The sequence below is a fragment of the Bombus affinis genome, chromosome 10, assembly GCF_024516045.1.
Source record: "Bombus affinis isolate iyBomAffi1 chromosome 10, iyBomAffi1.2, whole genome shotgun sequence".
Taxonomy (NCBI): domain Eukaryota; kingdom Metazoa; phylum Arthropoda; class Insecta; order Hymenoptera; family Apidae; genus Bombus; species Bombus affinis.
This window is the reverse complement of record NC_066353.1, coordinates 11,122,494-11,148,024: the sequence shown is the minus strand read 5'-3', so window position 1 is coordinate 11,148,024 and position 25,531 is coordinate 11,122,494. Positions and strand designations below refer to the sequence as shown.

General features: G+C 34.7%; 4 protein-coding genes and 1 long non-coding RNA gene across 17 annotated transcripts in view; 2 read left to right on the top strand and 3 right to left on the bottom strand.

The window, feature by feature from the left end:
• The first annotated feature begins 80 nt into the window (after positions 1-80).
• On the top strand, positions 81-3,089 carry LOC126921255 (sodium/bile acid cotransporter 7-like). 3 transcript variants are annotated; one of them, XM_050732710.1, is made up of 6 exons: positions 81-327; positions 1,226-1,383; positions 1,464-1,690; positions 1,791-1,934; positions 2,004-2,253; positions 2,443-3,089. In XM_050732710.1, exons 2-6 carry the CDS (start codon positions 1,248-1,250, stop codon positions 2,685-2,687), a joined length of 1,002 nt encoding a protein of 333 aa, XP_050588667.1. In that variant the 5' UTR covers positions 81-327; positions 1,226-1,247; the 3' UTR covers positions 2,688-3,089. The 3 variants fall into 3 exon arrangements, with proteins under 3 accessions (XP_050588667.1, XP_050588664.1, XP_050588666.1); XM_050732707.1 differs by having other exon boundaries at positions 83-579; XM_050732709.1 differs by lacking the exon at positions 81-327 and adding an exon at positions 595-1,099.
• A 735-nt stretch (positions 3,090-3,824) lies between these two features.
• LOC126921234 (RNA-binding protein 26) lies at positions 3,825-9,006 on the bottom strand. 2 transcript variants are annotated; one of them, XM_050732609.1, is made up of 10 exons: positions 8,765-9,006; positions 7,631-7,749; positions 7,262-7,559; positions 7,016-7,174; positions 6,584-6,942; positions 6,261-6,509; positions 5,673-6,188; positions 4,789-5,573; positions 4,444-4,698; positions 3,825-4,270 (listed from the first exon to the last, which is right to left on the bottom strand). In XM_050732609.1, the coding sequence occupies exons 1-10, from the start codon at positions 8,821-8,823 to the stop codon at positions 4,190-4,192; spliced, it is 2,880 nt and encodes a 959-aa protein (XP_050588566.1). In that variant the 5' UTR covers positions 8,824-9,006; the 3' UTR covers positions 3,825-4,189. The 2 variants fall into 2 exon arrangements, with proteins under 2 accessions (XP_050588566.1, XP_050588565.1); XM_050732608.1 differs by having other exon boundaries at positions 7,016-7,177; positions 8,765-9,003.
• Positions 9,007-9,813: 807 nt separating this feature from the next.
• LOC126921248 (excitatory amino acid transporter 3-like) lies at positions 9,814-12,438 on the bottom strand. 4 transcript variants are annotated; one of them, XM_050732664.1, is made up of 10 exons: positions 12,100-12,231; positions 11,988-12,022; positions 11,729-11,906; positions 11,614-11,656; positions 11,443-11,479; positions 11,183-11,366; positions 10,870-11,103; positions 10,595-10,786; positions 10,115-10,249; positions 9,814-10,041 (listed from the first exon to the last, which is right to left on the bottom strand). In XM_050732664.1, the coding sequence occupies exons 3-10, from the start codon at positions 11,890-11,892 to the stop codon at positions 9,915-9,917; spliced, it is 1,116 nt and encodes a 371-aa protein (XP_050588621.1). In that variant the 5' UTR covers positions 11,893-11,906; positions 11,988-12,022; positions 12,100-12,231; the 3' UTR covers positions 9,814-9,914. The 4 variants fall into 4 exon arrangements, 3 of the variants coding, with proteins under 3 accessions (XP_050588621.1, XP_050588620.1, XP_050588619.1); XM_050732663.1 differs by having other exon boundaries at positions 10,121-10,249; positions 11,988-12,436; XM_050732662.1 differs by having other exon boundaries at positions 11,988-12,434.
• Positions 10,079-11,161, top strand: LOC126921267 (uncharacterized). Its single transcript, XR_007712268.1, has 2 exons — positions 10,079-10,208; positions 10,570-11,161. It is a non-coding gene; the product is annotated as an uncharacterized LOC126921267 (long non-coding RNA).
• A 252-nt stretch (positions 12,439-12,690) lies between the features above and the next one.
• LOC126921230 (ankyrin repeat domain-containing protein 50-like) overlaps positions 12,691-25,531 on the bottom strand; it is a 222,538-nt gene continuing 209,697 nt past the window's right edge. For 3 of the 7 annotated variants that reach the window (XM_050732592.1, XM_050732595.1, XM_050732594.1), the window contains 15 exons: positions 22,139-23,028; positions 21,368-21,901; positions 20,432-21,206; positions 19,956-20,129; positions 18,624-18,794; positions 18,033-18,344; positions 17,074-17,395; positions 16,719-16,965; positions 16,455-16,638; positions 16,168-16,384; positions 15,863-16,054; positions 15,516-15,763; positions 14,605-15,143; positions 14,230-14,407; positions 13,155-13,382 (listed from right to left, as the gene is read on the bottom strand). In XM_050732592.1, the coding sequence (XP_050588549.1) occupies positions 14,236-14,407; positions 14,605-15,143; positions 15,516-15,763; positions 15,863-16,054; positions 16,168-16,384; positions 16,455-16,638; positions 16,719-16,965; positions 17,074-17,395; positions 18,033-18,344; positions 18,624-18,794; positions 19,956-20,129; positions 20,432-21,206; positions 21,368-21,901; positions 22,139-22,464 (4,413 nt within the window). In that variant the 5' untranslated portion in view covers positions 22,465-23,028 and the 3' untranslated portion in view covers positions 13,155-13,382; positions 14,230-14,235. Of the gene's footprint in view, positions 13,383-14,229; positions 14,408-14,604; positions 15,144-15,515; positions 15,764-15,862; positions 16,055-16,167; positions 16,385-16,454; positions 16,639-16,718; positions 16,966-17,073; positions 17,396-18,032; positions 18,345-18,623; positions 18,795-19,955; positions 20,130-20,431; positions 21,207-21,367; positions 21,902-22,138; positions 23,029-25,531 lie in introns of all 7 variants that reach the window. The other 4 variants (XM_050732596.1, XM_050732597.1, XM_050732598.1 and 1 more) reach the window with 4 other exon arrangements.

Below are 25,531 nucleotides of genomic sequence, written 5' to 3'. Positions count from 1 at the left end.
CGTTTTTCTGCTTTTAATTTATTACAAAAAATAAAGACTTTCATACTAACATTTTGTATTATTGTAACAATTTGAATAACAACACATACTTTTTTATCATATTCGAATTATGCTTATAAACAAGCGTTTTGTCAATACAACTTCGTTAATATTGCAAGCAGCGTAAATTTTTGATACTTTATGACATTTTTAATAAGAACTGAATTTTGATAAAGATGATGATAAAGTTGGAAATGTTTGTTTTTAATTACGCATGCGTAAGGAAACGAAAACAGGTTTTCTCGATACATTTTGATGCTATAGACGTTGGTATTTTGATACGATGCAGTAAGGAGCATTGTATTACTTGTTACTGTTGTTACTTGAAGAGTTGACCATTAGAGATAATAAATATTTTAATTAACTAAACGTTACATAAAGCTGTCCGTTATTGATGTTTTTGAAGTATTTTAGAAAAATTTTAACGAGTTCTAACGAATCGAAACTTCGAATTTATTTGTTATGGTCATGTAATAATTTTTTGTTCTTTTTGTACAATGTACAATTTTTGAGTTTAAACAACTACCTACACGATAACGTGTAAATACATAATTATATTTTGATACGAGTTTAATTAGCACAAAATATTATTATTTCGTGCAGTATAAAAATCACAAAAAATGTTAAAAGATGAATGACAAGTTTTGTGCATAGTATAAAAAATTAATTATAAATTTACATATTGCTTCAATTTAGATGCATTTATACTTTAATTTATATTTGCCTAATTTTATACCGTAGTAATTAAAATACGTACTTTATAGAGATTTTTAGTGGTAAAATATACCACAGAATAATTTATAAGAAGTGAATGTATAAATATTATATCAAATAGATCTGATATAGTATTATAGCAAATAAGGCTTGCTTTATTTAATTATAATATTTCAAGCATGTTTAAATAGGACTATAGTACATATAGTATTTTGTACAAATATGCACGCACAAAATCTTTTAAGAGAGAAAGTGCATGAAATTTTCTCAAAGAAGATCCAGAAAAAATATGCTGCACTGGCTGAACTTGCTCGTAGGCAGATGTACTCTAATTTTTACAAAAATGGTTTGAATCCCCTTTATTGTTATCGACACTTTTATTGTATAAATCACATTGCATTTTCTTCCATTATTACTATGGTAAACAAGCTTTTTGAAATAAATTCATATTAAACTATTTAAATTATTACAGGCACATATAAAATTAAGTGAAAATGCGAAAAGATTATGTACAGGATGTTCAACCAAAAAAAAAGCAGAATGAACTTTTATATAGATATGGATATTTTCTATCAATGCTTTTATGTATGATGCTAGCCTCACTTAAGCCACATTTTGGTAAAACAAATGGTATTAATTCTCAAACAATTAAATTTGTAAATTATGTATTTTGTGTCTTACTATTCTTATGTTGTATGTTTGTAATTCAGGTGTTCTGAATGGAAATATTATTATTCGATATTTTGCTGTTCCTTTAACATACTTAGAAGCAGGCCTATTATGTGATCCAAAAACACTTTATTTAACATTAAGCAATGGTACTCTCTTAATATTTACAATGACTTTCATATATATTTTAATGCCCTTCCTGATGAGAGTTGGAGTATGTTTATTGACTTATGCCAATGTCAATGTGTGGTTATTGAAAGGAATGGAAGTAAATAAATGAAACTCAAAATATTTTCAATAATTGTATAAATACTCTAGTCTAATACAGATACTTTATAGTAATCTATTTTAATTTTTTTGGTTTTTAGGTACTTTACTGTATGCCACCTCCATTTAATACAAGTTTTGTTTTGTGTCGATTGGCACAAGCAGATTTGTCAACAAGCATTGTGATTACTTTAGTATCTCATTTTGGAGGATTATTTATATCTCCTATATTATTATACTTTGTGGTATTTATTCATTATTAAAACGTAAATTAGTATATGTTTTTCATTTTATAAGAATTTTAATACTTTTAGTTAGGGGCATCTACACCTCCCTTAGTTGGTGTGAATGTAAAGGAAACCATTTATAGTACAATTGTACCATTAATTATTGGTATTGCAATTCAAATTGTGATCTTAAAATATGATGTTTGTTTCAAAATTAAATCACCTTGGTTTTCTCAAGGATTATTATTAGCTACAGCATATCATTGGTTTTGTGATGCTGTGTTGGTAGACGCATCATCTTTGCAAGCTACTGATGTGTTATTATGCGTATTACTTGGTAAGTTTCTATTAAAATATACATCTATGTAACCAGATGAACATTTAACGGCAATAATTGTTGTAATAATGTTAGTGCATGTATGCACACCATCTTCATCAGTTAAAGTACTATTAATTTGACTTAAATACAAGATATTGTATGCTTTTTGTTACTTCATTGTGTTATTAGTATCCTTTTATGTTCAAGCTTGCGTGGGACAACTATTTGTTAGCTGCTTGTGTTGGATATTGTGCTCTCGGTGGTTACCTCGGAATATATTGTTAGCTGCACTTTTTACAAGTACTCACAAATCAGTTGGTCTTGGAAGCTGGGTTTTACGTGGTGCTTACCATGGTTCAGCCCATGGTCCTGCAGTGAATTTACCATTGTCTGTACTACCAGTTGCACAATTGCTGTTAGGTAGTTTATTAGCTAGTTGGTTGTCTCCATAATGTAAAATACGTTATGTGATTAATTTGAATAATTTTATTTGTATACTTTGCATTCCATGTGAAATTGCATGTATATACTATTTGTTGTTTATGTAAGTTTCCTTTGATTATATGTATTTTTTGTGTACTTCCTAGTATATAAGCTTTTTAATAAGAACATTCTTTCCTTTCTTCTCTTATGTTTGTTAATGTACTTACATAATAGCGAAACATTGAGAATACATACTATATTACATTTTATAGTAGTAAAATATTGTAAGGTATTTCTGTACGTATTACTAGAATATTTAAAAATGTAATTAATCCGTTTATTTAATGATCACGTTCATTATAGAAAAGGATGCCTTAATAAGTAGTATTTAAACATGGAGTTAAGAAATAAAAAAGGCTTAAGTAGATTAAGATCTTAAATTTTAATATATAAAAATCGTATGAAAATTATTTACATAATGTAATTTGAAAAAGTGTTTGAAAAAAACGTTTAACAAAATATTGGGTAGGATTTTACTCAAAATTGTTTTCAAAATGTATCAAATAAGTTTATTTATATGTATAACGAAATGCCAAATGCTTTAAAACATAGTCTGTGATTTTTTTTCTTTAAATTTCACGCAGGGTGTATATGAACTTTATTTATTGCGAAATTTAATACTTACCTTGGAAACTAATTTTAAAAATTTGTATATAACAATTATATATTATTTTATCAGTATATATTGAAACAACTAGTGTAAAATTATGCATGAATAAGTTTTTTTTTCAGTTCTAATCAACTTAGCTTCATTGACATTTGATAAAAGGAAATCATGACAATTATACATTACACTGTACATCATTACAGGAACAATTTTAAATAGTACATTAAGTGAAAGTAAAAAAGAAAAACCAATTACACTACTTAAAAGCGTTGTACGCTAAATCTTATGTAGTAATTATATAATAAATTGTATTTGTATCTTACAAGTTATAAATATAGTTTCCTCACTTTCGATTGTAAAATTTCTGAAAATTATAAGTATCTACCTACATCTAAAAGTCTGGTTACTTATTTATTATAGATTATTTCGAAAGAAATAACAAGAGACATTTCACAATTCTACACACAAAGAAAAAGGACTTTGAATTCAGAATAAGATGTTTCCCATACAAAACATAGCGATTTTATTCTACAAATAATGGGATAAATTTGGTTAATTTTTTTGTTTTTGGAAACTTGTATATCTGTTTTCTATTTCACGATGCGCAATTTGACACGGCACATGTTTTTATAATACCGTTATAATGCGCATGTGTATATATTTAATAATATTAACAAATAGTGTAACACTCATAATAACGTGTATGAGGTCATAACCTGATTTTTTCATGTAAATCATGGCATTTGTCGCATTAAACGACAGTGCAGCAATGGCGCAAGTGCTGAGCATATATTGATTCGCCCAGATCATCACACAGTCATTGTAGTTGGTATGAAGTTTTTGTCACGAATAACGCTGACGCTGCTATCGCCGCCAGCTTCGCGACTCACCATCTTCGTCTTCTTCTTCTTCGTTTTCTTCGAGAAGTAATGCCTCAGCGTTACCCTGTTAAACAAATACAGGTTTGTACCATGTAAAAGATGAACAAAATATTTCGCAATTTTTATTATTTATTCGTATGTTAGAAAAAAACTAGGAGATTTTAATAAAAATAAAATAAAATACAGGTAATTGCGTTTTTAGAAATTACATCGTAATCTGAAATTTTAATGACTCACTTCTAAGTCAATATCTTCATCGGTGGGTGGTGGTGCTTGCTCAGAACGCGAAGAAAGTTGTACAGATGCATTTGCATTCGTACCACCACCGCCACGATGTAGATGATGTCCAGAGACCCAAGTTATAGACAATAATCTATCCTGAAATGTGCGTCCTTTTACTAAAGCTATCTCAGCTTCTTTCCTTGATTTAAAATTGATTACAATCGAAGGCGTTGCGTCATCTACTATTTGATTCACTATTTCTCCAAATTGCTGAAATACGAATAATACAGATTTTCATTTATATGATCAGACAAAAGTAGAAACATACACATGTACAAAGAAATAGAAATAAAATCCTACTTGAAAATGTGCTAAAACTTCAGCCTTTTCTTCGGTTTCGTAACCAGAGACTAGAAGACTCGTAGGTCTATGATCTACTGAAACATGGGCAAAGCTTCCTCTGCCGCGTCCCCTATATGATAATGCATGACTACCTCGTATGACTCTACTAGATCTTGTACCTCGACCAGCAGTTGGTCCTGCATTTAAACCTAATGCAGCAGCTTGTGCTCGCAATTCATTTAATCTCTTTTGCAATTCTCCAGCATCTTGTCCTTCCTGTTGCGCGGTCATTAAATCTAATTCTGCGTCTAAGATCTCTTTTTGGGTTTGTTCTCTAGATTTGATTTGCGTTTTGTTACCACCAATTTGGCCGTTCGCAGCCAAGTCTTTACGTAAATTATCAATAGATTGTTGCATCGTTTTGATTGTTGCCATAATTGCATCTTTTTGTTCTGGATTCTTTTCAGCTTTGTCAATCAAAGCTCGAATTTCTATTAAATGCTTATCTAATAATTCTTGTTTTCTTTTACGCAAATCAGCAGTTAATTTTAATGCTTCTTTACGTTTCTCTTCCTGTTTTTTCTTTAACGTTTCCTTAGCGGCTAATATTTCTTGTGTCTTTTTTATTGCAAGAACTTTGTCTTCTCGCGTAGGAACAGTGGTGGTTTTTGGCGATGTTGGAACCAAAGTCTGTGAGACTTGTTCTTCGGTTGAACGACGAGTGGGAATATATTCATTTTCTTCAGTTTTTGCTGGTGCAGTTACAGCAGCACCTAATCGTTCTTTGACAGAAGGACGGCATCCTAAATGAAATGGAGCATTGTATTAAATATGGAATCTTTTTATAAAAAAATAATTGGTGAAGAAGTAAATGTATGGAAAAAAATATGAATAGTACATACCTGGTGGTACGTTCTCAATAGCACCACCAGCTGCATTGTTGTTAACATTGTTATGCCAAAAAACTTTGATAAATCTATTATTCAACACAGCCTCCGTACTTCTGTATGCAGCCTTTGCTTCAGTTGGTAGCTGGAAGGTAACCAACGCTCCCTCAGGATCTCCGCCGAAATTAACTTGGATATTTACAATTTTACCAAATTTTGAAAAATGATTATTCAACTGGGTTATGTTGTTCAGGCTACGTGGAACTTTTTTTAATTCCAGAGAACAATTAGCTGGATTATGTACCACTCGTTGTTTTGGTCCAAGACGATTAAAATCGAATGCTTGTTTACGTTTTAACGGATTTGTTTGAGTATGTGGTATCTCAGATGAGTTTGTATGTGGAATTACTGGCACACTGATCAGTTCCCGTCGACCCCTCCCATAAATTCCAGGCCCAGGTTGAGGATGTCTACCCCATGGCATTCGTGGCTCCATACTTGGTGCATCTGGATTGTATTCCGCAAAAGCATCTATCAAGATTCACATTACACCGTTATTACTACTATGCATTAACATTTTATATATGAATAAAAAATACTTACCCATATCAGAATGATGTTGATTCCTTAAATGTGGAGGAGGTAAACTTGCGAGAGGGAGGTGTTGTGGTGGAGCATTTCCATTAGGTCCTGGGGGTGGTTCTGGTACTGCTGTTACAGGTACTGTTCCTGGTGCTTGAGCACTATGTGGGCCAAAGGTCAGAACACGACTTAGAGCTACATCTTCTAATACAACAGGATCTGTACCATGATCATAGGGACACAGATCACCTCTCATACAGTAACCTTTTTCTGTGAATATTAATTATTTATTACACAAAATTCCCTACATTCTTTTTTGAAATCTCTTGATAATAAATACAAACCATCAAAATCCCTGCACCTCCTCTTGGCTTGAAAACCTGGCTGGTTATTTGGAACACTAGAAGCGACGGCAACGACGCTTTGAATTGATTGACTAGTAGTCGACAACCTCATGTCTACATCACCATGATTGCTATCCTGTGTTGGAGTACCTCCGCCAGGACTCCCGTCAATTCTTTCTGTTCTATCTACTTCCATCCTTTCAGTGCGATCTATCTTTTTACGATCTAATGATCTTGATCGGGATCTAGAGCGAAGTGGTGTCGGAGATCGATTTCTAAATCGTGCTCTATGATCACGATTATCAGGACCATCTCGTATTCTTGGGCGTATTGGTGATGTGCTACGACTTCTGCTCCGTCTATAAAATAAATTAAGTATTGTAAAAAAAAGAATTCAAATATCTTATTAGTTGAAATAAATTTTGTATAGACCTTCTGTCATGTCGTCGTGTATTTGGTGGCGATTCGTTTCTCCATGGCCGACTTCTGTCGCGTTCTCGATCACGACGAATGTGTTCCCTGCTTCTTGATCTACGTCTATCTCTCTCCCATGAGCGCGAACGAGACCTTGTTCGGGACCTCATCCGACCGCTTCTGAAATATGTATAGATTATACTCCAAAAAATTGTATTACACAAAACTTGTAAGATTTTTTAACATCTTGAAAAAAAAACTCACCGACTCCTAGAACGTTTTTCCTTCTCTTTGTCAACTTTATCAGAATCTGATTTTCTAGTTTCACGTTTACCTATTGCCATAGGTGCAGATCCATTCATTTGAAGTGGAGCAGGGGGATTTGTATTCATAGAAGTAATTGCAATTGTACTTTCAGTTACTTTATCTGTAGTTAATGCTGGTGGTGGTGGATTTACACCTGGTGGTGTCCCACCACCATCTGGATCATTTTTTGGAGGCGGAAGTACATATTCTTGAGTCTCTAATGTTTTAAATAACAATTCCACAAAATTCTTTGTTTCTGTAAAGAAAAGATATCATAATACAAAATAAATTTTCCAATACTGCTTGAATATTAAAATATGAACATACCCTGCTGCAAAAATACATCAAGCTGTTCAACCATTCCACCTCGCAACTCTTCTAGTGTTTTGTCCTTCTTAACGAGAGCATATACATATTTTGCTAATGCAGCAGGATCTGCATCACAACTGTAAGATTATATTAATATTAATGTTTTGGAATAAATAATTATAAAATAATTATGTCTATTATATGATAGATACATAAAAAATTATAAATTAATATATATTAAATTATACAAAAATTATGTAACAACTAAATTTATATTTAAAATCTTATATCGCATATATAATAAATAATTATGGAACATAATAATGTAATAAGCCATGCAGTAAAATTTTATTTTGTCAGTTATAATATGTTGCAATAGAAACCTGTTTACAGGTTATAAAATGCAAAACAAAAGGTTAAACTTTATTAAATCAATAAATTACAAATGAATAAATGAAGTTAGTTACGTGTTTGCAATTAACTAATTATATATCAATGAAAGAATTATTTTAAGTAATATAAAAGATCTAATTTAATATATATGTATGATTTAAATTTTAACATATTTAGAAATATGTCTTTAACTAAAGTATCTTTTATTTTAGATGTAATAATATATAATTACTAGGAAGTTTATAATAAAAATCATATATAAAATAAAAAGGTATTTCGAATATTGATCCCTTACCATAGGGTAAACGATGTTTTAAATAAGCATTACTGTCAACAAATTGTTATGGAATAAGTAATTGCTTAAGTTGTTTATGTGGGAGGATTAGCAAATAAAAGGTGTGTTCTTATTGGTATATTTGAATAAAACACATATAAAACATGTGTTGCGGGTTAAAATGCAACATAATTGAGCAAACTATGTTCAATTATTCGAAATGCGTTCGCTGTAAAATAGATACGATATAGTCGTGAGAATGGGGCATATCATTACTCGATTGATTATTATTAAGAACACGATAAATTTGACGGAGGATCGCTAGTCGAAATGATCCATCAACAATCATTCAGAAGCAGGCAACAGTAATACATGTAAATATAATTCTGCATAGGGTGTAAAGCATAGCACATGTACGGCCATTTACAACATCAAATGCGTACACATACACCTAAAACTGTGCTCGGACAAGCTGGCCTACTTACAGTGGCTCCAAGACGGCAGTGAGCCACGCCTTGAATTGATCCGGATTCTCTATTATCATTTTCAGTAAATACGCAACGAAAATCACATGGAACTTTCCAAAGACACACGTTAATTACACAATTTCTGGGCGGGAATAAGTACTCTCTTAAGTAAAGACAGTCGCCATTCTGAAATCTCTCTCCCTATACATGCAATGTTCACATAGATAGACTTTTCACTTCTAGAAAATGTCACGGGAATCGCTGCAGTAGTATGTTAAGTAGGTTAGGTACGCTCGCTAGTTTATTAACATAGAGTATATTGTACATAGTTGTGTTTGCAGTGCTTCAAAACGTTTTTGTTTTAATGGATTTTTGATACATTTAAAAATATCTATACTTTGTTCAATCAGTCGAATTTGGAAAAGTATAACTGATTTTAGTTAATAGTTGATTACTATTGAATTATAATTTTCAGATGATAGCTTTATATTATTATAGAAAATGTTTAAATTGAGCTACTAAACCTGATAAATAATTCTTTAAATAACAGTACACATGTATTCAACTTAGTTTAAGGTTAATGAGGTTAATGTTTGAAAAAGTAATTGTCTATTTGATAGTAGATTTCATCTTGTTTTCTCTAGATTTTGATCACGTGGTTTTATTTATTTATCTTGGCTCGACTCGTTAGTAAGAGCACATTTAAATTCAATATACTTCACGTTGATAAAATGTAATTTTTATAGCTAGTAATTCTTATCGTATATTAAAAAAGTGAAAAAGACATAGTTGTAAAATATTCTTAATTGAAACCATGAAGATCATTGCAAATAACTATCCAACATTGTCAACACACATTACTAACACATTACTAGACTAGTGAAATTCTTAAAACCCTTAAATTCGTAAAATTTAAATTTCTTTCGATGAATATTTTATTATTTATATATGTAATGTAAATTTAAAAAAATTGATTTAAATCGTGGGAAAACATATCGAATATCTTTATAAAACTTGAAGAAAAATATAATAGGATCTTTTAAGTTTACATTTACAATATACAAACATTATTTTGTTTATAAATGAGTATATTTTTAATAACGTTTAATATTATTTTTTACATTCCAAATATTTCAATAATTTTTGATTTACTTAAAATTTCAACCTATTACGCGGAAGTATATAATCCTATTTCCTCTGGTATAGAATTTTGTTTACTTTTTTTATAATGATGATTTATTATGCCAGCCCCTAATGCATCTGCTATGATATTTAAAGTGGTTCTAAAACGGTCTCTAAACATAAATTGTGATTATTAATATTTTAATGAATGTTTAAAATCTCATAAATACATCGTTGGATGCTTACACGAACCAATCAATGGCGATAATTAATGAAACATCTTCTACTGGAACACCCACGGAATTTAATACCATTATTAACATTACATAACCACCACTAGGTAAGCCGGCAGCACCAATACACGACAAAGTACATGTTATACTGCAAATTTTCCAATATTACTGTATTATTATTATTAGACTACGGATTTTTATGCAAATTTATATTTTTATAATTACAGTTAAAAGAATTAAACCTATGTAGAGAATTCATTTACTTCCTAAATATTATAATAAGCACTTTCAAATATTTCACATATTTTTACATATTATATCCATTCTCTACATGTTTGCACCTTTAGATTTTCTGTAAATGTAATTCACAATTTTATAAACACAATTCAATAAATAACAATTCATAGTCTAATTATTATTTTTAATTATGTTTATGAAAGTTGTTTATCAATTCATAAATTTATATAGGAAGGTTATTTATTATTATACAAACCAGATTATTATGATCTTGAACAATGAAAATTGTAATCCATGCAATTGAATTATAAAAATTGCACCAATGCTTTCATATAATGCTATACCATCCATATTTATGGTGGCTCCAATTGGTACAATAAACTTAGATATTTTAGAAGGTATTCCAATGCGTTCCAAGCATGATATTGTTACTGGAACTGTAGCTGTGCTGAAATATAAATATAAAGTATATAATATAATAATTTTATTAACAAGCAATAAATTAACAATATATTGTCTTAGCTTAAATACCTTGATGATGTACCAAATGCTGTAGCAAAAGCTGGTCCAAGTTTAACTATGATGTTGTATGGAGATTGACGGGTACATATAAAATACACTAGAGGAAGTAATATTAAACCTTGTATAAGCAAACCACTAAAGACAGTTAAAATATAAATTCCAAGCCTTTTTATTAAACTGTTAAAGTCTTCTACTTCAAGAATTTTTGCAGAAATAAGAAATAGTGCACTTATTGGTACTAGCCTATATAAAATGGATATGTTTGCATGTAATAAAAGTTAATGACATCTTTTTTATCGTATTTAGCATTTAGTAATTTTACATTATTGCCCAACTCATGATCTTCATCATTGCATCTGATAAAGATAGAAAAAAGTTTATTAAAGGTTCTCCTTTTGCACCTATATCTCCAATTGCTAATCCCAAGACTAAACTAAAAACTACTAATCCTAATACATCTGTTCCTGGTACATTCATATGATCTATTCTCCATTCATCAATTGGTACTAAAAGATAGAAATTAAATTTTAATTTAATTTTTATAAACTCTATTTGTCTCTTTCTTATGTTGCTATAACATACCTGATTCATTCTTTGATTTTTGTAATACAGTTTGATACTGAAATAGTGTTTTATTTATTTTTGTTGTTGTTCAAATTTATAAGTTGTTGTATTAAGTTGTAATTTGTTTTAATTAAATTGATCATAATAATAGCTGCAGATGAAAGATAGAAACTTATAAAATTTTATTACCTGGAATAAGGTTGCACTCACTATGTTTTCTGGGATAAAATTTCTGTAATATAAATAAAGAAAATAGATTGAATGAATAAAAACAAGAAACAAATTAATATTATACATGAACTACCGAAATAGATCTAAAATTGTGTCTGCTGTTATTGAATATCTGGTTGTATTTTGTGTTATGATGTTTTTATCTTTAAGTAAATCACCAGGTCTTATTGTTTGAACTAGTATAACACTTAATATTATTCCAAGTGATGTTGTCGTTGTATAGTAATATAATGCCATTGTTCCAATGCGGCCTACGCATTTTAGAATTTTAAGATTTGTAATAAGAAATTCTTGTTTAGCAATAATGACAATGTAAGTTGCTTTATACTTACCTGATTTTTTCAAGTTACAAGTAGCACTCACTATACTGGATGTTATAAGAGGCAATATTAAACAATTTACAATTCTCATGAATAGTTCTCCAGGAAACTTTAGATACATTACATTTCGTTTGGTCCATGGTTGAAGAGTAAAAGTTTTAAGAATGAGTCCTAATGAAATTCCAGCACATACACCAATAACTGTCCATAATATTATCTTCTGTCTCAGTACTTCTTTTAATATATTCATTATATATCAATTTACTAATATTTGTCACTAAATTATTGTGATTTAGTATAGAGGAGCTTGTATTTTGTATTAAAAATCATTAAATTATTTTTTTTACATAAATGTTAATAACGCAAAATCAGAGAGAACTTTGTATGTATACGAGATAAGGATTCTTATCTAATGTAATGATACAAGAAAATTTTTTCTTTGTTATAGAATTTTCAGAAAAAAATAACTTTTTATGAAACCTACTGTTTTATCTAAAGTGTTGAGGATATGGATGAAGCACTACTTAAAAATAGGGAACATTACCTTGAGAAAGATATCTTATGACAGAGATATATTTATGACCCTTTTACAATCATAATACAATATAAGAGATAGTTGTACTTTTATCTTACAACTATACTCCTTAAATGATTCTGTTTCAAATTAGTTTGTTGAAAAAATAGCCTTATCATATAAATAAATAAATGACTAATATTGATATTTTACTTTTTATTTATTTTGCATCTATTACAATATAATAAATATGATCGTGCACAGTACATGAAGAATGTGTATTTACACACGTTTTTATTAATTTTCAGGCCATAATTTTACGTATTTGTAACTGAGTTCGCATTATAATGGTATATTTTTTCTTAAATTGCTCAATATAATTTATACATATCTTTACAATTCTGCATAATCCACATCACATTATGCATCTCATTTGCACCCAGTCTTCTGAAGAAAAAAAATCTCATATTATGTCGTCCTCGCCCATCAAAGTCATGACTATTAATCCTTAAAGATTTCAATAATTAATTCATTTTTTATTTCTTTCGTTTATATGAAGTATTAGTGAGATCAGTAAAGAATTTTATTAACGTTACATTTATACAAAGTCATGTTTTGTAAAGTTTACATATCTAGATCTACATATTTCTCTATACTGTTTAATATTTGGTTTTTTTTTGTATTACGCAATTTTCATCTTCTTTCTTTTTTATTCAACAGCAATTCTTATAAATCATATTCTTTTTCGTTTACTTTTTCATATGAGGTAATTTGATTTTGCTCAAATAAAAAGAGAAGAATTTGTTTATTGACTTCCGCTTTTTGGTGATTACGATTCGCCAGCCGCAATAACGGATTCCGGTGTCCTGCTGAGGTGTTTCTGACAACACAACCTACATCACAAAAAATTAAGATTTTGATTAATCCTTTGTCTTTGTTTTTTTGCTTTATTGTTAATTATTACGTAAATAATAAACTCGACACGACACACTTAAACGTAGATTAGTGAGATGATTATTCTGAAAAGATTAAAACATTAAAACTCTTTAAATTTCATGTTTTGCTAAATTTCTAATCTTATCGTAAAATCTAATGTTATATATGTATAGTTATTTCTGATCATGCAAAATATTTATAAGTTACGATTTAGTAGAAAAGGAATACAAAAATCTACTGATACCACTTCCAAAATTGAACACTGTAATTACAGTGCATAAGGATCAGCTACTTCTATTTTCTTATAAATTGTATATATATATGTAATATATATAATATAATATATATAATATATAATATTATATAATATAATATATATAATATATAATATTATATATATATGTATGTATGTCATTCAAGTACTGTAATATTAAAAAAAAAAAAAGAAAAAAGAAAAAAAAAGAGAAGAAGGAAACTTAAAAATTTATCATTCAATAATTTTCAAATTAAAATTGAATTAAACAAAAACTTCAAGGGATGAAAATATTTAAATTCTAATACTAAAGTGTACGATTGAATGGAAATTGTAAGTATGTATATTTGTAAAGCATAATGGAATTATGCAGTGCATTGTAAAGAAAAATACAATTAAATACAATGCTGTAAACATTTGTACAATTTCATACGAATCCAACGTTTCTTTAAGTGTTTGGTGATTTATTGTTTTTTTACAATCATTCAAAATACGTTGTATTTGTATCATAGACATTTTTATGACCCTCAAAAGTGAAACTGTGTCAATACCTGTCCCTACAAAGGTGTTTCCTTTCGTGCCTCGGCCTTCCACTGAAATCCATTAACTCGTGTTGTAATAGGCTTATTTCTATTAGTTGCATTTTCAATTCCATTTCTAACACCTGCTACTAATCTCATGGCTGGGTTGGAAACCAAGCCATTGCGCTTTGGTTTTGCATTGCTTGCACTGTAATAAAAAAAAACAGTCCTCTCAGAAAGTGTCTTTCATGCTTAATTTCTAATATAGTCTATTAGAAAAGTCGCTCCAATATGTTTTATAAACAATTCACAATCAATTAACTATTATTAGTGGTTTATATTTAGGACACAATGTGGAGGGAGTTTCTTTAACATTTTTATTATATTATTGAAACGCAATCTTACCTGGCAGGTGTATGGTCAGAGGTATGTTTCACGCTTCTGCCAACACCAGCGCCACTGTTTCCCAATATTATCCTCATATGAGTGTCCCTAGTGAAATGAGTGTCGGCCGAGTTTCTTTTCTCGTCAAGACCATTTTTCTTGTCCTTCGTTACGCTTAAACCTAACATTTCGTTTGTTAATTCAAACGGTTTGCTAATATCGTTTTTATCGATGATCTCTGTCTTTATGTTGATCGGTTCGTAAATGGCTGACGTGTGATTGTATCCTCCGATCTGCGCTTTGTATGGTATATTCTGGTTTCCAGTCAACAACGATACTCCAAGCTGACTCTGTATCACGTTCACGGCGGTCTGGGCACTAGGTGGACTCGTATTCGTCGGCGAGTAGGGTATCAGGCTGTCGCTTAACGGCGAATGAGGCGGCGAAGCGTAGATAGGACTCTGCGGTTCGCTTTTCAGAGGTGACAAAAGTTTGCTGAGCGGACGACTCTTCGCTCCCCTCGAGCATTGTTGCAGTTGTTGCGTGAAAGATAATGGTGTCTAAAATTATAGCAGTCAGATAACGCGTGGTTCCCCATAGGAATCAAATTCGTAACGTGTATAGATCGAGTTGGCCTTTAACGTTTGCATAAAAATCAATCGAATGTACGTTTTAAATGTGCATCAGGTTGTTCGAGAGAGTTAGTAGATTGCATTTAAACAAAATCTTCGTACGAAGAGTGGCATTGTATAAATAACGATCTGTACACGGGTGCATGAAAACAGAATAAACAAAACATGCAGCCAGAAAGAGATGATGGAACGTGACGGATGAGAGCCGATTGGAAGTGGTATCGGAGAGCTCGAACTGGCTCCTTAAGTTACACAAGAGAGTTAATCGGGAAAGCATTAGAAACAACAATTGTTACCTACTTTTATTACCTGATTCACCATCGAGTTCTGGTTGAATTTCCCTTGATCGCTCTTTGTGCTACCAGTCAAGTTACTGCTGGATTTGCTGTTGCTGGAATTGTTGCCTAAGGACACGCAGCTTCTTCTTTTCGTCGAATCAGGTGACTCTGCTGGACTGTATTGCGTCGACAGAGGATTCAAGATTGCAGACGATGGTTTCGTTTCAGCTGTGGAGTTTGATGTCACCGAAGTAGCGCTACTACTTCCACCTGCATTATATATGCATTGTAATAACGTAATAAATAATATACGTAATTATGGACATGACGACAAATTACGCATTGGAGAATTATGAGAAATAGACGAACCTCCGTTGATACCAGGCCTCAGACTTCGTTGATTAGCCGAATGTTCCTCGAGTAGCCTGACCACGGTGTCATGACCACTTTTGGCAGCCACCTTGATAGCGTTTCGACCACAATGATCAGAATGACTGGGATCAGCACCGTGATTTAAGAGTGCTCGTACGCAGTGCTCATGACCCTCTTGTGCGGCGATACCTAAAGAATGTTGACCAGTTTAATTACTTTCTTATATAAATACAACAATGGTGATAGTCAACTATGTGAGAGAAAAGTCATGTTACTGATCAAACTTTGGTCATTATCAGTACCCAGAGCTGTTGCGCCTTGATTGCAAGTATGATCAGGGGTTGCTCCATGTTCCAGAAGCAGTCTGACAATGGCTGCGTGACCCTGCCAGGCAGCAGAGTGTAAAGGAGTTCTATTCTCATTGTCACAGGCGTTTACGCTCGCACTGCCTTCTGTTAGCAACAAAGCTACCATTTCGACGTGTCCTTGCCAAGCACTCACATGCAGAGGTGTTCGACCCTGGAAAATCACATTAAATTTACAAACATATACGAAGCAACTAAAGAGATACAAGAATATTTATACTTACTTCTGAGTCTCTACTTTCCACGTCAGCTCGCGCATGCTCCAGCAAGAATCGCGCCATCGCCAGTCTGTTCTCCAGAGCAAGGATATAAAGAGTGCTTCTTCCATCAGCATCTTTCGCATTCACATCTGCATTATGACTCAATAGTACCCTGACGGTGTCATAATGTCCCTCCAAAGCTGCGAGTCTGCAATTGACACCATGAAGATATTTTATAAAACGAAACAGATAGAGGATTTAGCCAAGGTATCGTTATTACTAAATTACCTTAGAGCCGTCTTTCCATCGTGAGCGTGTTGATCGATCGGTGCTCTATGTTGTTCCAGGAGTCTCTCAACTAACGCAGCGTGTCCTTCTTGCGCGGCTAGCATCAGAGCGCCTTTCCCATCGTTGTCAGTTTCGTCAATTTTGGCTCCAGCTTCCAGTAATGCTTCGCAAACATCGATATGCCCTTCGAATGCCGCATAATGCAATGGCGTCCATCCTGAATTGTCCCTGTGTTGCTCGTCCAAGCCTAAAATATCGAAGATTCATGTTGCAAGTTACCTCCAAAAATAATTCAGAGGACTTAATACTGAATTAAGATAAAAATAATCGGGAGGAAAGGGAAGGTATTTTATACCTCTGTCCAATAATTGTTTCACTACATCAGTACCGCCTTGGGCAGCAGCAACGCTCAAAACGGTCCTGCCCTCGTTATCAATGCTGTCAACGTAACATCCCCAGAATAAGAGAAGAGCGACCACTGATCCATGACCCATGCTGGCAGCTGCCCACAAAGGTGTGCGCCCCGTAGCATCGCAATGATCCACATCTGCCTCGTATTCCAATAACAACTCGCAAACGTCTCTGTGTCCCTCGAACGCGGCCACTAACAATGGTGTCATGCCATCCTTATCCTGGTGATCGACTGCAGCTCCTCTTTCCAAGAGGATCGTAACCACCTGTGACAGAAGATCATATATTCGTTTATATACGTATACCGAGATCTCACAAGTAAATAACTTCGCGTAATTTCATTAATACAAAATTTAAAGTTTTCATGCTTCAACTGACTGTTACTTGTGCATTTTAGTGCTGAGCGTTACTAGGATCTCTTAATAGGAATTTTAGATATCTCTTTTTATCACCCTATATATATAGTGTATAAAGATCATCACAACACGTTAAAAGCCTTTCAGTTCGCTGGAGATGGGATTGGACATAAAAATTCGAATGCAGCGAGCTTAAAGACGTCAGCACTAAAATGATTAAGGATTTCTAATGTCAGCTAGTGTCTGCATAAAATCAATCGATTAATCAGATCGCACTTACGATCTTCTTAAACTTTAACTACCTTACACAATATTAAAAAAAAAAAAAAAAAAAAGAGAAACAAAAAACAATAGTGTGATACGATAATGGAATGATATCAAACAAACTAAAATTTCGTTGTTAGTACGTATGAAGAGAAACAGTATTCGTGTTCCAGCAGTGTTTTGTGCAACGATCTTGCAAGTATCTCGTTCTTGCTTGTCCCATAACATCATTGCCTTTCTTTATCTTTCGACAGCCGTGAAAACGAGGGGAACGGAAACTAACTTTTGCATAGCCATGATTGGAGGGTACACATAGGGCAGCTACGCTGAGGGCAGTCCTTCCGTCGTTATCAGCGTGATCGATCTCCGCGCCGAAGTCTAGTAGGTGTTCGACGATCTCGCTGTGACCCATGTAGGCAGCGGCAATTAAGGCGGTTCTACCCTCGTCATCGGTTCTGTTGACGTCGGCGCCGTGCTGCAGAAGCGCTTTAACGATGTCCTCGTGGCCACCCCATGCGGCTGCTCTGAGCGCGGTTCGTTGATCCCAATCGGCGCAATCCACCATTGCCCCGTGCTCCAGCAGCATTTCGACTACCTATATTTTTATTTCACCGTTTATATTCCTCCACTGACTTCCCCCTTTTATCATCATACTTCAATACTTGCAATCCTCATTAAGATATTCAGATATATTAATCGACTGTTACTGTGTATTATTTGACTGTTAACTCGTGTTGCAATCAAATGTTATTTCGTCTGTTAAACGTGTATCAACAACGACTATATTCTCGACTGTATGCAAGGATGATGATGACATTGTTAAGGATAGATGATTCAATGTCTCGAGTTCTGTTGTTTTATTCTAAACGATTACCTGAGTATGTCCACCCCAGGCAGCAGCTCTCAGGGCTGTCCATCCGTCGCAGTCAGCGTGATCCGCACAGGCCCCTGAAGCCAGCAAAACTCGTACTACGTCTGTATAACCGTGTCTCGCTGCCAGATTTAAGGGTGTTTGACCGTGACGATCAGTGGCTTCCAGTTTTGCCTGCGTGATTAGAAAATATGCAACATATAACATGGCATTAAACACGGTTTGCTAATCTGTAGAATTTTAGGATTTGCGATTCTTTCGTGGTTGGGAAATCTTTTTTATTATTTTTACTCTATTAATTAAATACATATTAAGTTGGCAAGTTTTACTAAAAAAATTTTCATATGGAAGCCTTTGGTTATTACTTTTTATTATGTATTTATTTAAAGATTCTTAGCACTAATTATAAATATAAATTAAAATTATATACCTGAAAATTTATTTTATTTATCTTATTAAATACTTTCTTGTGTAGGAGGAGGGCGATTATTTCATTATCATAAAAAAGTATCGCGACTCAAAAAGTGTAGGGAAACACTGGTATAAAGGGTTTTAATTTATGTGAATCTATTTTTCTACAGAGTGACTGCCAACACTTTCCAAACTATATACCAATTTTGGTTCAAATAATATGTTAATAAAAATTGTATTTTATGAGCCCAGGTACAAATTGTGTACCTGGTCCTTTATTTTCAGAAAGTCGTTACTTCAACAATATAATGAGATTATACCGTAGTTAGAAACTTTTGACAAGCGTTGTATTTATGATAATTGCTGCAACTAATAAGGGAAGGTCGTAAACCGGTACAGTTGCGGTAAATGTTTTATGATTCGTTTATGCTTCTTCCTTATTACATTGTAAGCTTGCTTTCCCTTAAAGACTGCTCTTTATGATGTCTACTTACAATTATTACGGTATAAATGCTAGTATACATACGTTAGGGAAGTCAATATAATTGTCAAACGAGATTAATTATTAACTATATATTGTAAAATGCTTATGCAATTTCATATTCACTAAATATCATAATTTCACTAAATATCATAATGACTATTTTATTTTATGCTCGTGTCTTTGTATATCTATGCATTTTTACATTGAAATTACCACAAATGCACAAATATCCACAGTGTAATTAAAATTTCCATAGAGAATCTATTTGTGTGTTCTAAAATTGTACATACTATGCTTTAGACTGTACAGAACATTAAGAAAATTTTTCTTTTGTAAATATTTTTCTGTAAATTTATAATTCTTCGTTCGGCATATGAAAAATGCATTGTTGGTATAAATCATGATGCAGCTTTTTAAAAATGGGAGAGGTTGATCCTTACCTGAGGACATGTCGCCAGAGCCAACTCCAGCAGAGATGCATTACCGTCTGCAGCAAGCGTGTGCAGCACTGTTCGTCCGCAAGAATCAGCTTGATTGATGTCCCCGCTTTCGCCGAGCAGTTCCGTTAATGGCTCGCTGGGAGATTCATCCATAGGGCTTACGTCTTGCGAGACCTGTGACAAACATTACAGTTATACGAATTCTATTTTTGGCTTTAGTCCTTGCGCAATCGCGAATTGCTTTTGTCTATGATATATAAATAAGAAGAAGCTTACTACGTATCCTAAAACTGTCGTTTAACAAAATTAATAATTTCAAATCGTTGTCCGCTCCTTGTCAGATAAACATCTTCATTCTCTTAATTGCTAGAGTCTAAATTTAATCGACAGATCAATTTACTCAAAGACAACAGCAACAAGTATTCGCTTTTAAAATTCCAGTTTCCCAATAAACGCAAGCTTTCAAAATTAATTACTTGACTAGAAGAGACAGCATCCTTGCTGGCATCGTCCTCGACGACCTTTTCCGAGGGCTTGGCGCCCGCATCGATCAACAGTTTTAACAGCTTCACTTCCTGCCTGGGCCAGAGGATGCACTCTGAGCTGTCCAGGTAGCAATCTTCTATCGGTGCTCCGCTGCCTATCATCCAGAGTACTTGAAGCGTGTGCACGTCCAGGTTACAATTTGTGGTAGCGATGTTCGTTATGGACCGTTGCAGGTGTTGTCCAAGCACGCAGATCTCATCGGCGTTCAATTCCGGTCCGCGAAGGGTGTAATAAGCGGCCAGCATCGCGTGACCTTCCACAGCGGAGCACAAATACTTCTGCGTGCAGTGTTTCACGTCCAGCAACCATTCTGCGAAGCTATGATGGAATAACATCAACGCTCCTGCACGAGAAACAGAGATGACTCTGCGTAGAAGGTGGAGACGTCGATTGAAGTCTTCTATGGTGATGTTGGTGCACGCAGTTTTCACGCATTTGTAGAGTATCTCCTGGGTGATGGGTAGTTTTGCGGCTAAGATCACGTTCAATAGAGGTTGGACTTTGGCAAATTGCTTTCGACTGAAGAGCCTTTGACACAGCCATAGGTAGAGACCGTTCAAGGTGCCTGGTATCTCGCGAACCTCGCGTAGAACGATGAAGTTCTCGGCTACTCCGTCGAGAACTTTTTCTAGATAGAGGAAACAGCCGTTGCTCTTGATGTGCAGCTGGTTCAGCATCTCGGCTGTGTCGCGCGAGATGTGCTGCCTGGATGAATGAAAATTAACTCGTATTTAGCGACTGTAATTACAGGTGTTAACTTTTAGTTATCAGTTTATACGCTACAAACAATCACGGAAGCTTGATATTGGAAAGACCAATCAAAAGTTCCAATAATTTCAACAAATGCGATATCAACAAATACACACCTGAGCGCGTCTTCTTGATCCAACCGTGCCAGGATATACTGTTGGATGTCTCTCACCACCAAGGACTTCCTTAGATCGTCTAAAGGGATCTTCCGGAAGCCGCTGAACATCCGTGAGATGGGTTTGCTCTGACGTCGAGCAGTACAAACCAGAAGCAACCATTGAGGGAATAGGTGATGATGATTAGCCAATAATTCAGCGATCGTCCTACTGACGTTATCATTCTCCCTTCTCGAGTCTCTGGTGCCAGTTTGAGGAAGATCCAGAGTCTGTCCCTCGTCGATCGAGTCGACTAACAGGAACAGACAACATTTTGGTGGCTCTAATTCTAATAGAGGGAACAGCAGTGCTTTCTTTAAAGCGTCGTCGGGATCTCTGTCGAGGACATCCGGTTGCAAAGCGGCTTGTATCTCTGGATCAGTTCGAAGTTTCTCCGCGTAGGCTTCTGCTACCATTTCTCTCGATGTCAATGGCACTGTCGTGGCGTTGCTGGTTGTCGTCGCGCTGCCTGGTATCGGTGAGCTCGAAGACACTCTGCGGAATGTTCAAAGAAAATCATTTGTAAAAATCATCGTTTTAATATAGTAATATTAGATTCATCGTTTGGAATTAATGGAAATTGTGGAATATATTTTCCAACCATGTAAATTCTACCTTTACTTATCTCCATAACTGAGATAATTTTCACCCGATCGAAGCGTAATTCTAGCGTATAATATAAGTATAGTATTGTAAGACTAAGTTACGAATCTCTGTATAAAAGTCACTGACCTATGAATCCCATCCGAACCAGGTTGCAGAAGCTGAGCAACCAGAGACCTCACGAATTGAGCTGGTGACAACGAAGCCTCGCTTCTAGCTTGACAAAAGTGCCTGGCCAACAATCTCCTGTTTAAGGATCTCTGATGTCTAGCATTGGCACCAGCCGATGGCCAGGCTAATTCTGCACTGAACGCGGTCTTTCCACTTCCTGGGCCACCAACGACCAAAACGCCACACGTCTTCGAAGCTGGCCTCTGTTCCAAGCAGTGGGACAGTTTGGTGAACGCCCATTCGCGGCAGAAGAACCGCTTCTTCTCTATCACTGGTGCAGCCATTCTCTTGCAATAATTCTTCCCGTTTATAGTTAGTCGAACGATCGGTAATTAATCTTTCGTTGCACGGTGTTCTTTCAATGGACCTTCTCCGCGAGGTCTACGTTTCTACTAAACACAATTCTGTCGATTTGAAGCAACTTGTGCGTCTAGATAGGAAACAAAGAGAGGCCGTGTCACCGATGAAGTATGTCTTTAGAATTGCCTAGGCTAATTACGTTGGTTTATATCTCGTGTTCAGGTATATAAATTCTTCAGGATACTTCTTCAAACAGCGAACCGAACAGAATATTACAGTTTTTCTCGTGTTTCGTTGGTTGACGATGGTATTTATTTATTTGTCGTGTCCTTAATCGTGGTTCTTGGTGCAGATTGCAAGAGTAATTGAAACAGGTGACAGTTTAGATTGGCTGTGGTGCGCCACTACGGTTCATCTCGCTGTACTCTGACGAGGGAACATTGGTCGGAGCCCCAGGGGGCTCTGAGGCTTCCTCGGCCTCCATTCAGCCTTCTCATCGCCTCGTCGCGGACGAGCACCGCGCTTCGTATCGCTGCATTCTACGACACCTGAAACAAGGAAAATGGACACGTGGTTTACGTGGATCTCAAAGTTATTTTACCCATGCTCGGTTATTCTATGGTTACTTCGCGTTTCTACGTTTCTTACGTCTCTCTCAATTCGTAAGCTTAAAACTTTTCTGTGTGTTTTTCAAAAGAAGCTTACCGTCCTCGAGGCTACTACCGTCGCTAATTAAAGAGAATTCGATTATTCCCCTCGACACTTGTTTGCATTGGAATTATGTCGTTTCGAGGAGACCCTCGACCTACACCGGAAGTACCATTGCATCTTAATGGATAGCAACGTCTGAATACCGTAGTTCCCTTTTTTCTATTTTTCTGTCTCTTGATTTCTCGTGGTTAGATTCGACGTTAAAATTCCATAAAAATTTATTTGATTAGCTTTAATTAAATTGGAAATTTCTTCGTGGATCGAGGCTCCGATAGCTACCACAGAGAAAGGACATATCATTCCCCCTTTGTGCTATAATTATCGAAATTACAAGTTAACCACGTACCTACCAAATTGAGAGACTTTTAACACTGCCGTATAACGTATACCGCGTATAATTGATATAATCATTCGATGATTACTACTGTTCGCGCAGAACCGCGAATTTTCACTCCCATAAATATAATACGAAACATCTTGTTGTTATCGCTTTCTCCACGATAATTCGATTAAGCTTATGAAAGAGCGATTTTCGTTTCCATTTATTGTAGTTCGTACGATTGTAAAAGCGGCCGAGTATAGAAAGTAAATTAGCTCGTGGAAAGAAAGAAGAAACAGCGTCGCAAAAGATCGCATTGTGCGTGCAAAACAGAGGAAAAGTCTCGCCAATTCCAACTGCGAACGCATTGTTCAATTGGAATATCGAAATAATTCACGACATCGTAAATTAAGCGTGTTTTCGCTTCATTCAGAAGCATCCGCCGTTCGAGTTTTCACAGGGTTCAGTCTCAACAAGCGCAAATACGCGGCGGGTAATAATTAGAAAAGTCAGACGCCGAGGTATCTCCTTCTCATTAGTGGAACTAGTTTGTCATTGGCTCTGCGCGTTTACGTTCGTCTCGAGCGTACTCCCGTAATTTTAACCCACCTGTCTCCCGCGAACAGACAATTATCACGGTCGTTTAATACGAATTTCAGATCGTTCACCGTGCAACGAACAACACCGGAATGAGGCTTTTCACTACCTGCGACGGAATCTCTCTCGCTCTTTCTCTCTCTCTCCCTTTCCCCCGTCGTATTTCATTCGATAAACTGCTATAGCTAGAAACAGAGTCGTTTGTTATGCCACTCGCAAGTTTGAACAGCGAACAATACAATACATGGAGATTGCTTTCGAAACATTTATTTTTTCATATGTAATATGTATCTCTCTCTCTCTCTCTCTCTTTTCGAATACTAAGAGGTGATTATAAGAAACAATGGAATAGAAGGAATTGTAGGAATTTCTTTTGGGCAACGAAGCTTCAGACGAGCTTAAGAATAACAGAGATTGGTAGAATAGCGGAATAGTAGAAATAATTTTAATAGCGTTTTCCCAATAATAAATTCTAAAACATCGAAGAAGAGTGATTGGCAAAAAGATAACGAAACGAGGGAGATTTTAGAGAAAGTCTCTTCGAGAAAGTATATTTTAAGGGGAACTTTCTATCGATATTTTTAACGATAAAATTTTGTATGTTAACAGTGTGTGGAAGAACCGAGTATATGTGTATGTGTGTGTTGAAAAAGATATATATTGAGGGATTAACGATGAAAGATTAGGAAAGCTAAGAAGCCTGGGAAAAAAATTATCCAACAAGTTTGCGCGTGATTCTAAAATGTTTCACGCGATATCTGTTTTCAATGATTAAATATTCACAAGATCAGGCGCAGGTTTGACGAACCGTGATGGATCTTTTGCGTGGCGGTTTTAATATTATCAAATGGTCGTTTATAAGCGGGCTTCTGGAAAATTTAATATTAGAACCGGGGTATGTTGTGGAAAGTAATTCTCATTGTTGCTTGCTTGCTCGCTGTTGTTGCTGCTGCTGCGGTTCTTCGAACGTTCCGCAGCGGACTTCCGGCGGCGAAATGAGGTCGTATCTTTCGTGGATGCGAGTCGACGCGTGACTGGTTACCGCAGGCTTTTCAAAGCATCTGCGTAACGTCTATCAAGATGCTTGTTCTCCCAAAGGAGAACTGTCGTCCCTGATTTACTACCCCGGAACAACATCTGTCTTTTGTAATTCGCAATTAATCAGTTACGTTTGATTAACTAGCGCGTATTTTTGCATTCTTTTAAGTGGAGTATCGTGCAATTAGAATCGTAAAATTACTTTATGATTGTTACGTCGATATACCTTTTCCAGGATTTCAAATTACCAGGCGGATATTACGTTCTATCCCTTTGACGGTGTAACAAAGTGGCGAGGAATTCAGAACGAACGACTCAAAGAACGAACCTCACTCGTCGGATATAAGAAACTACGTACTTTCGACTTTTCCTTGGTACCCAGTTGC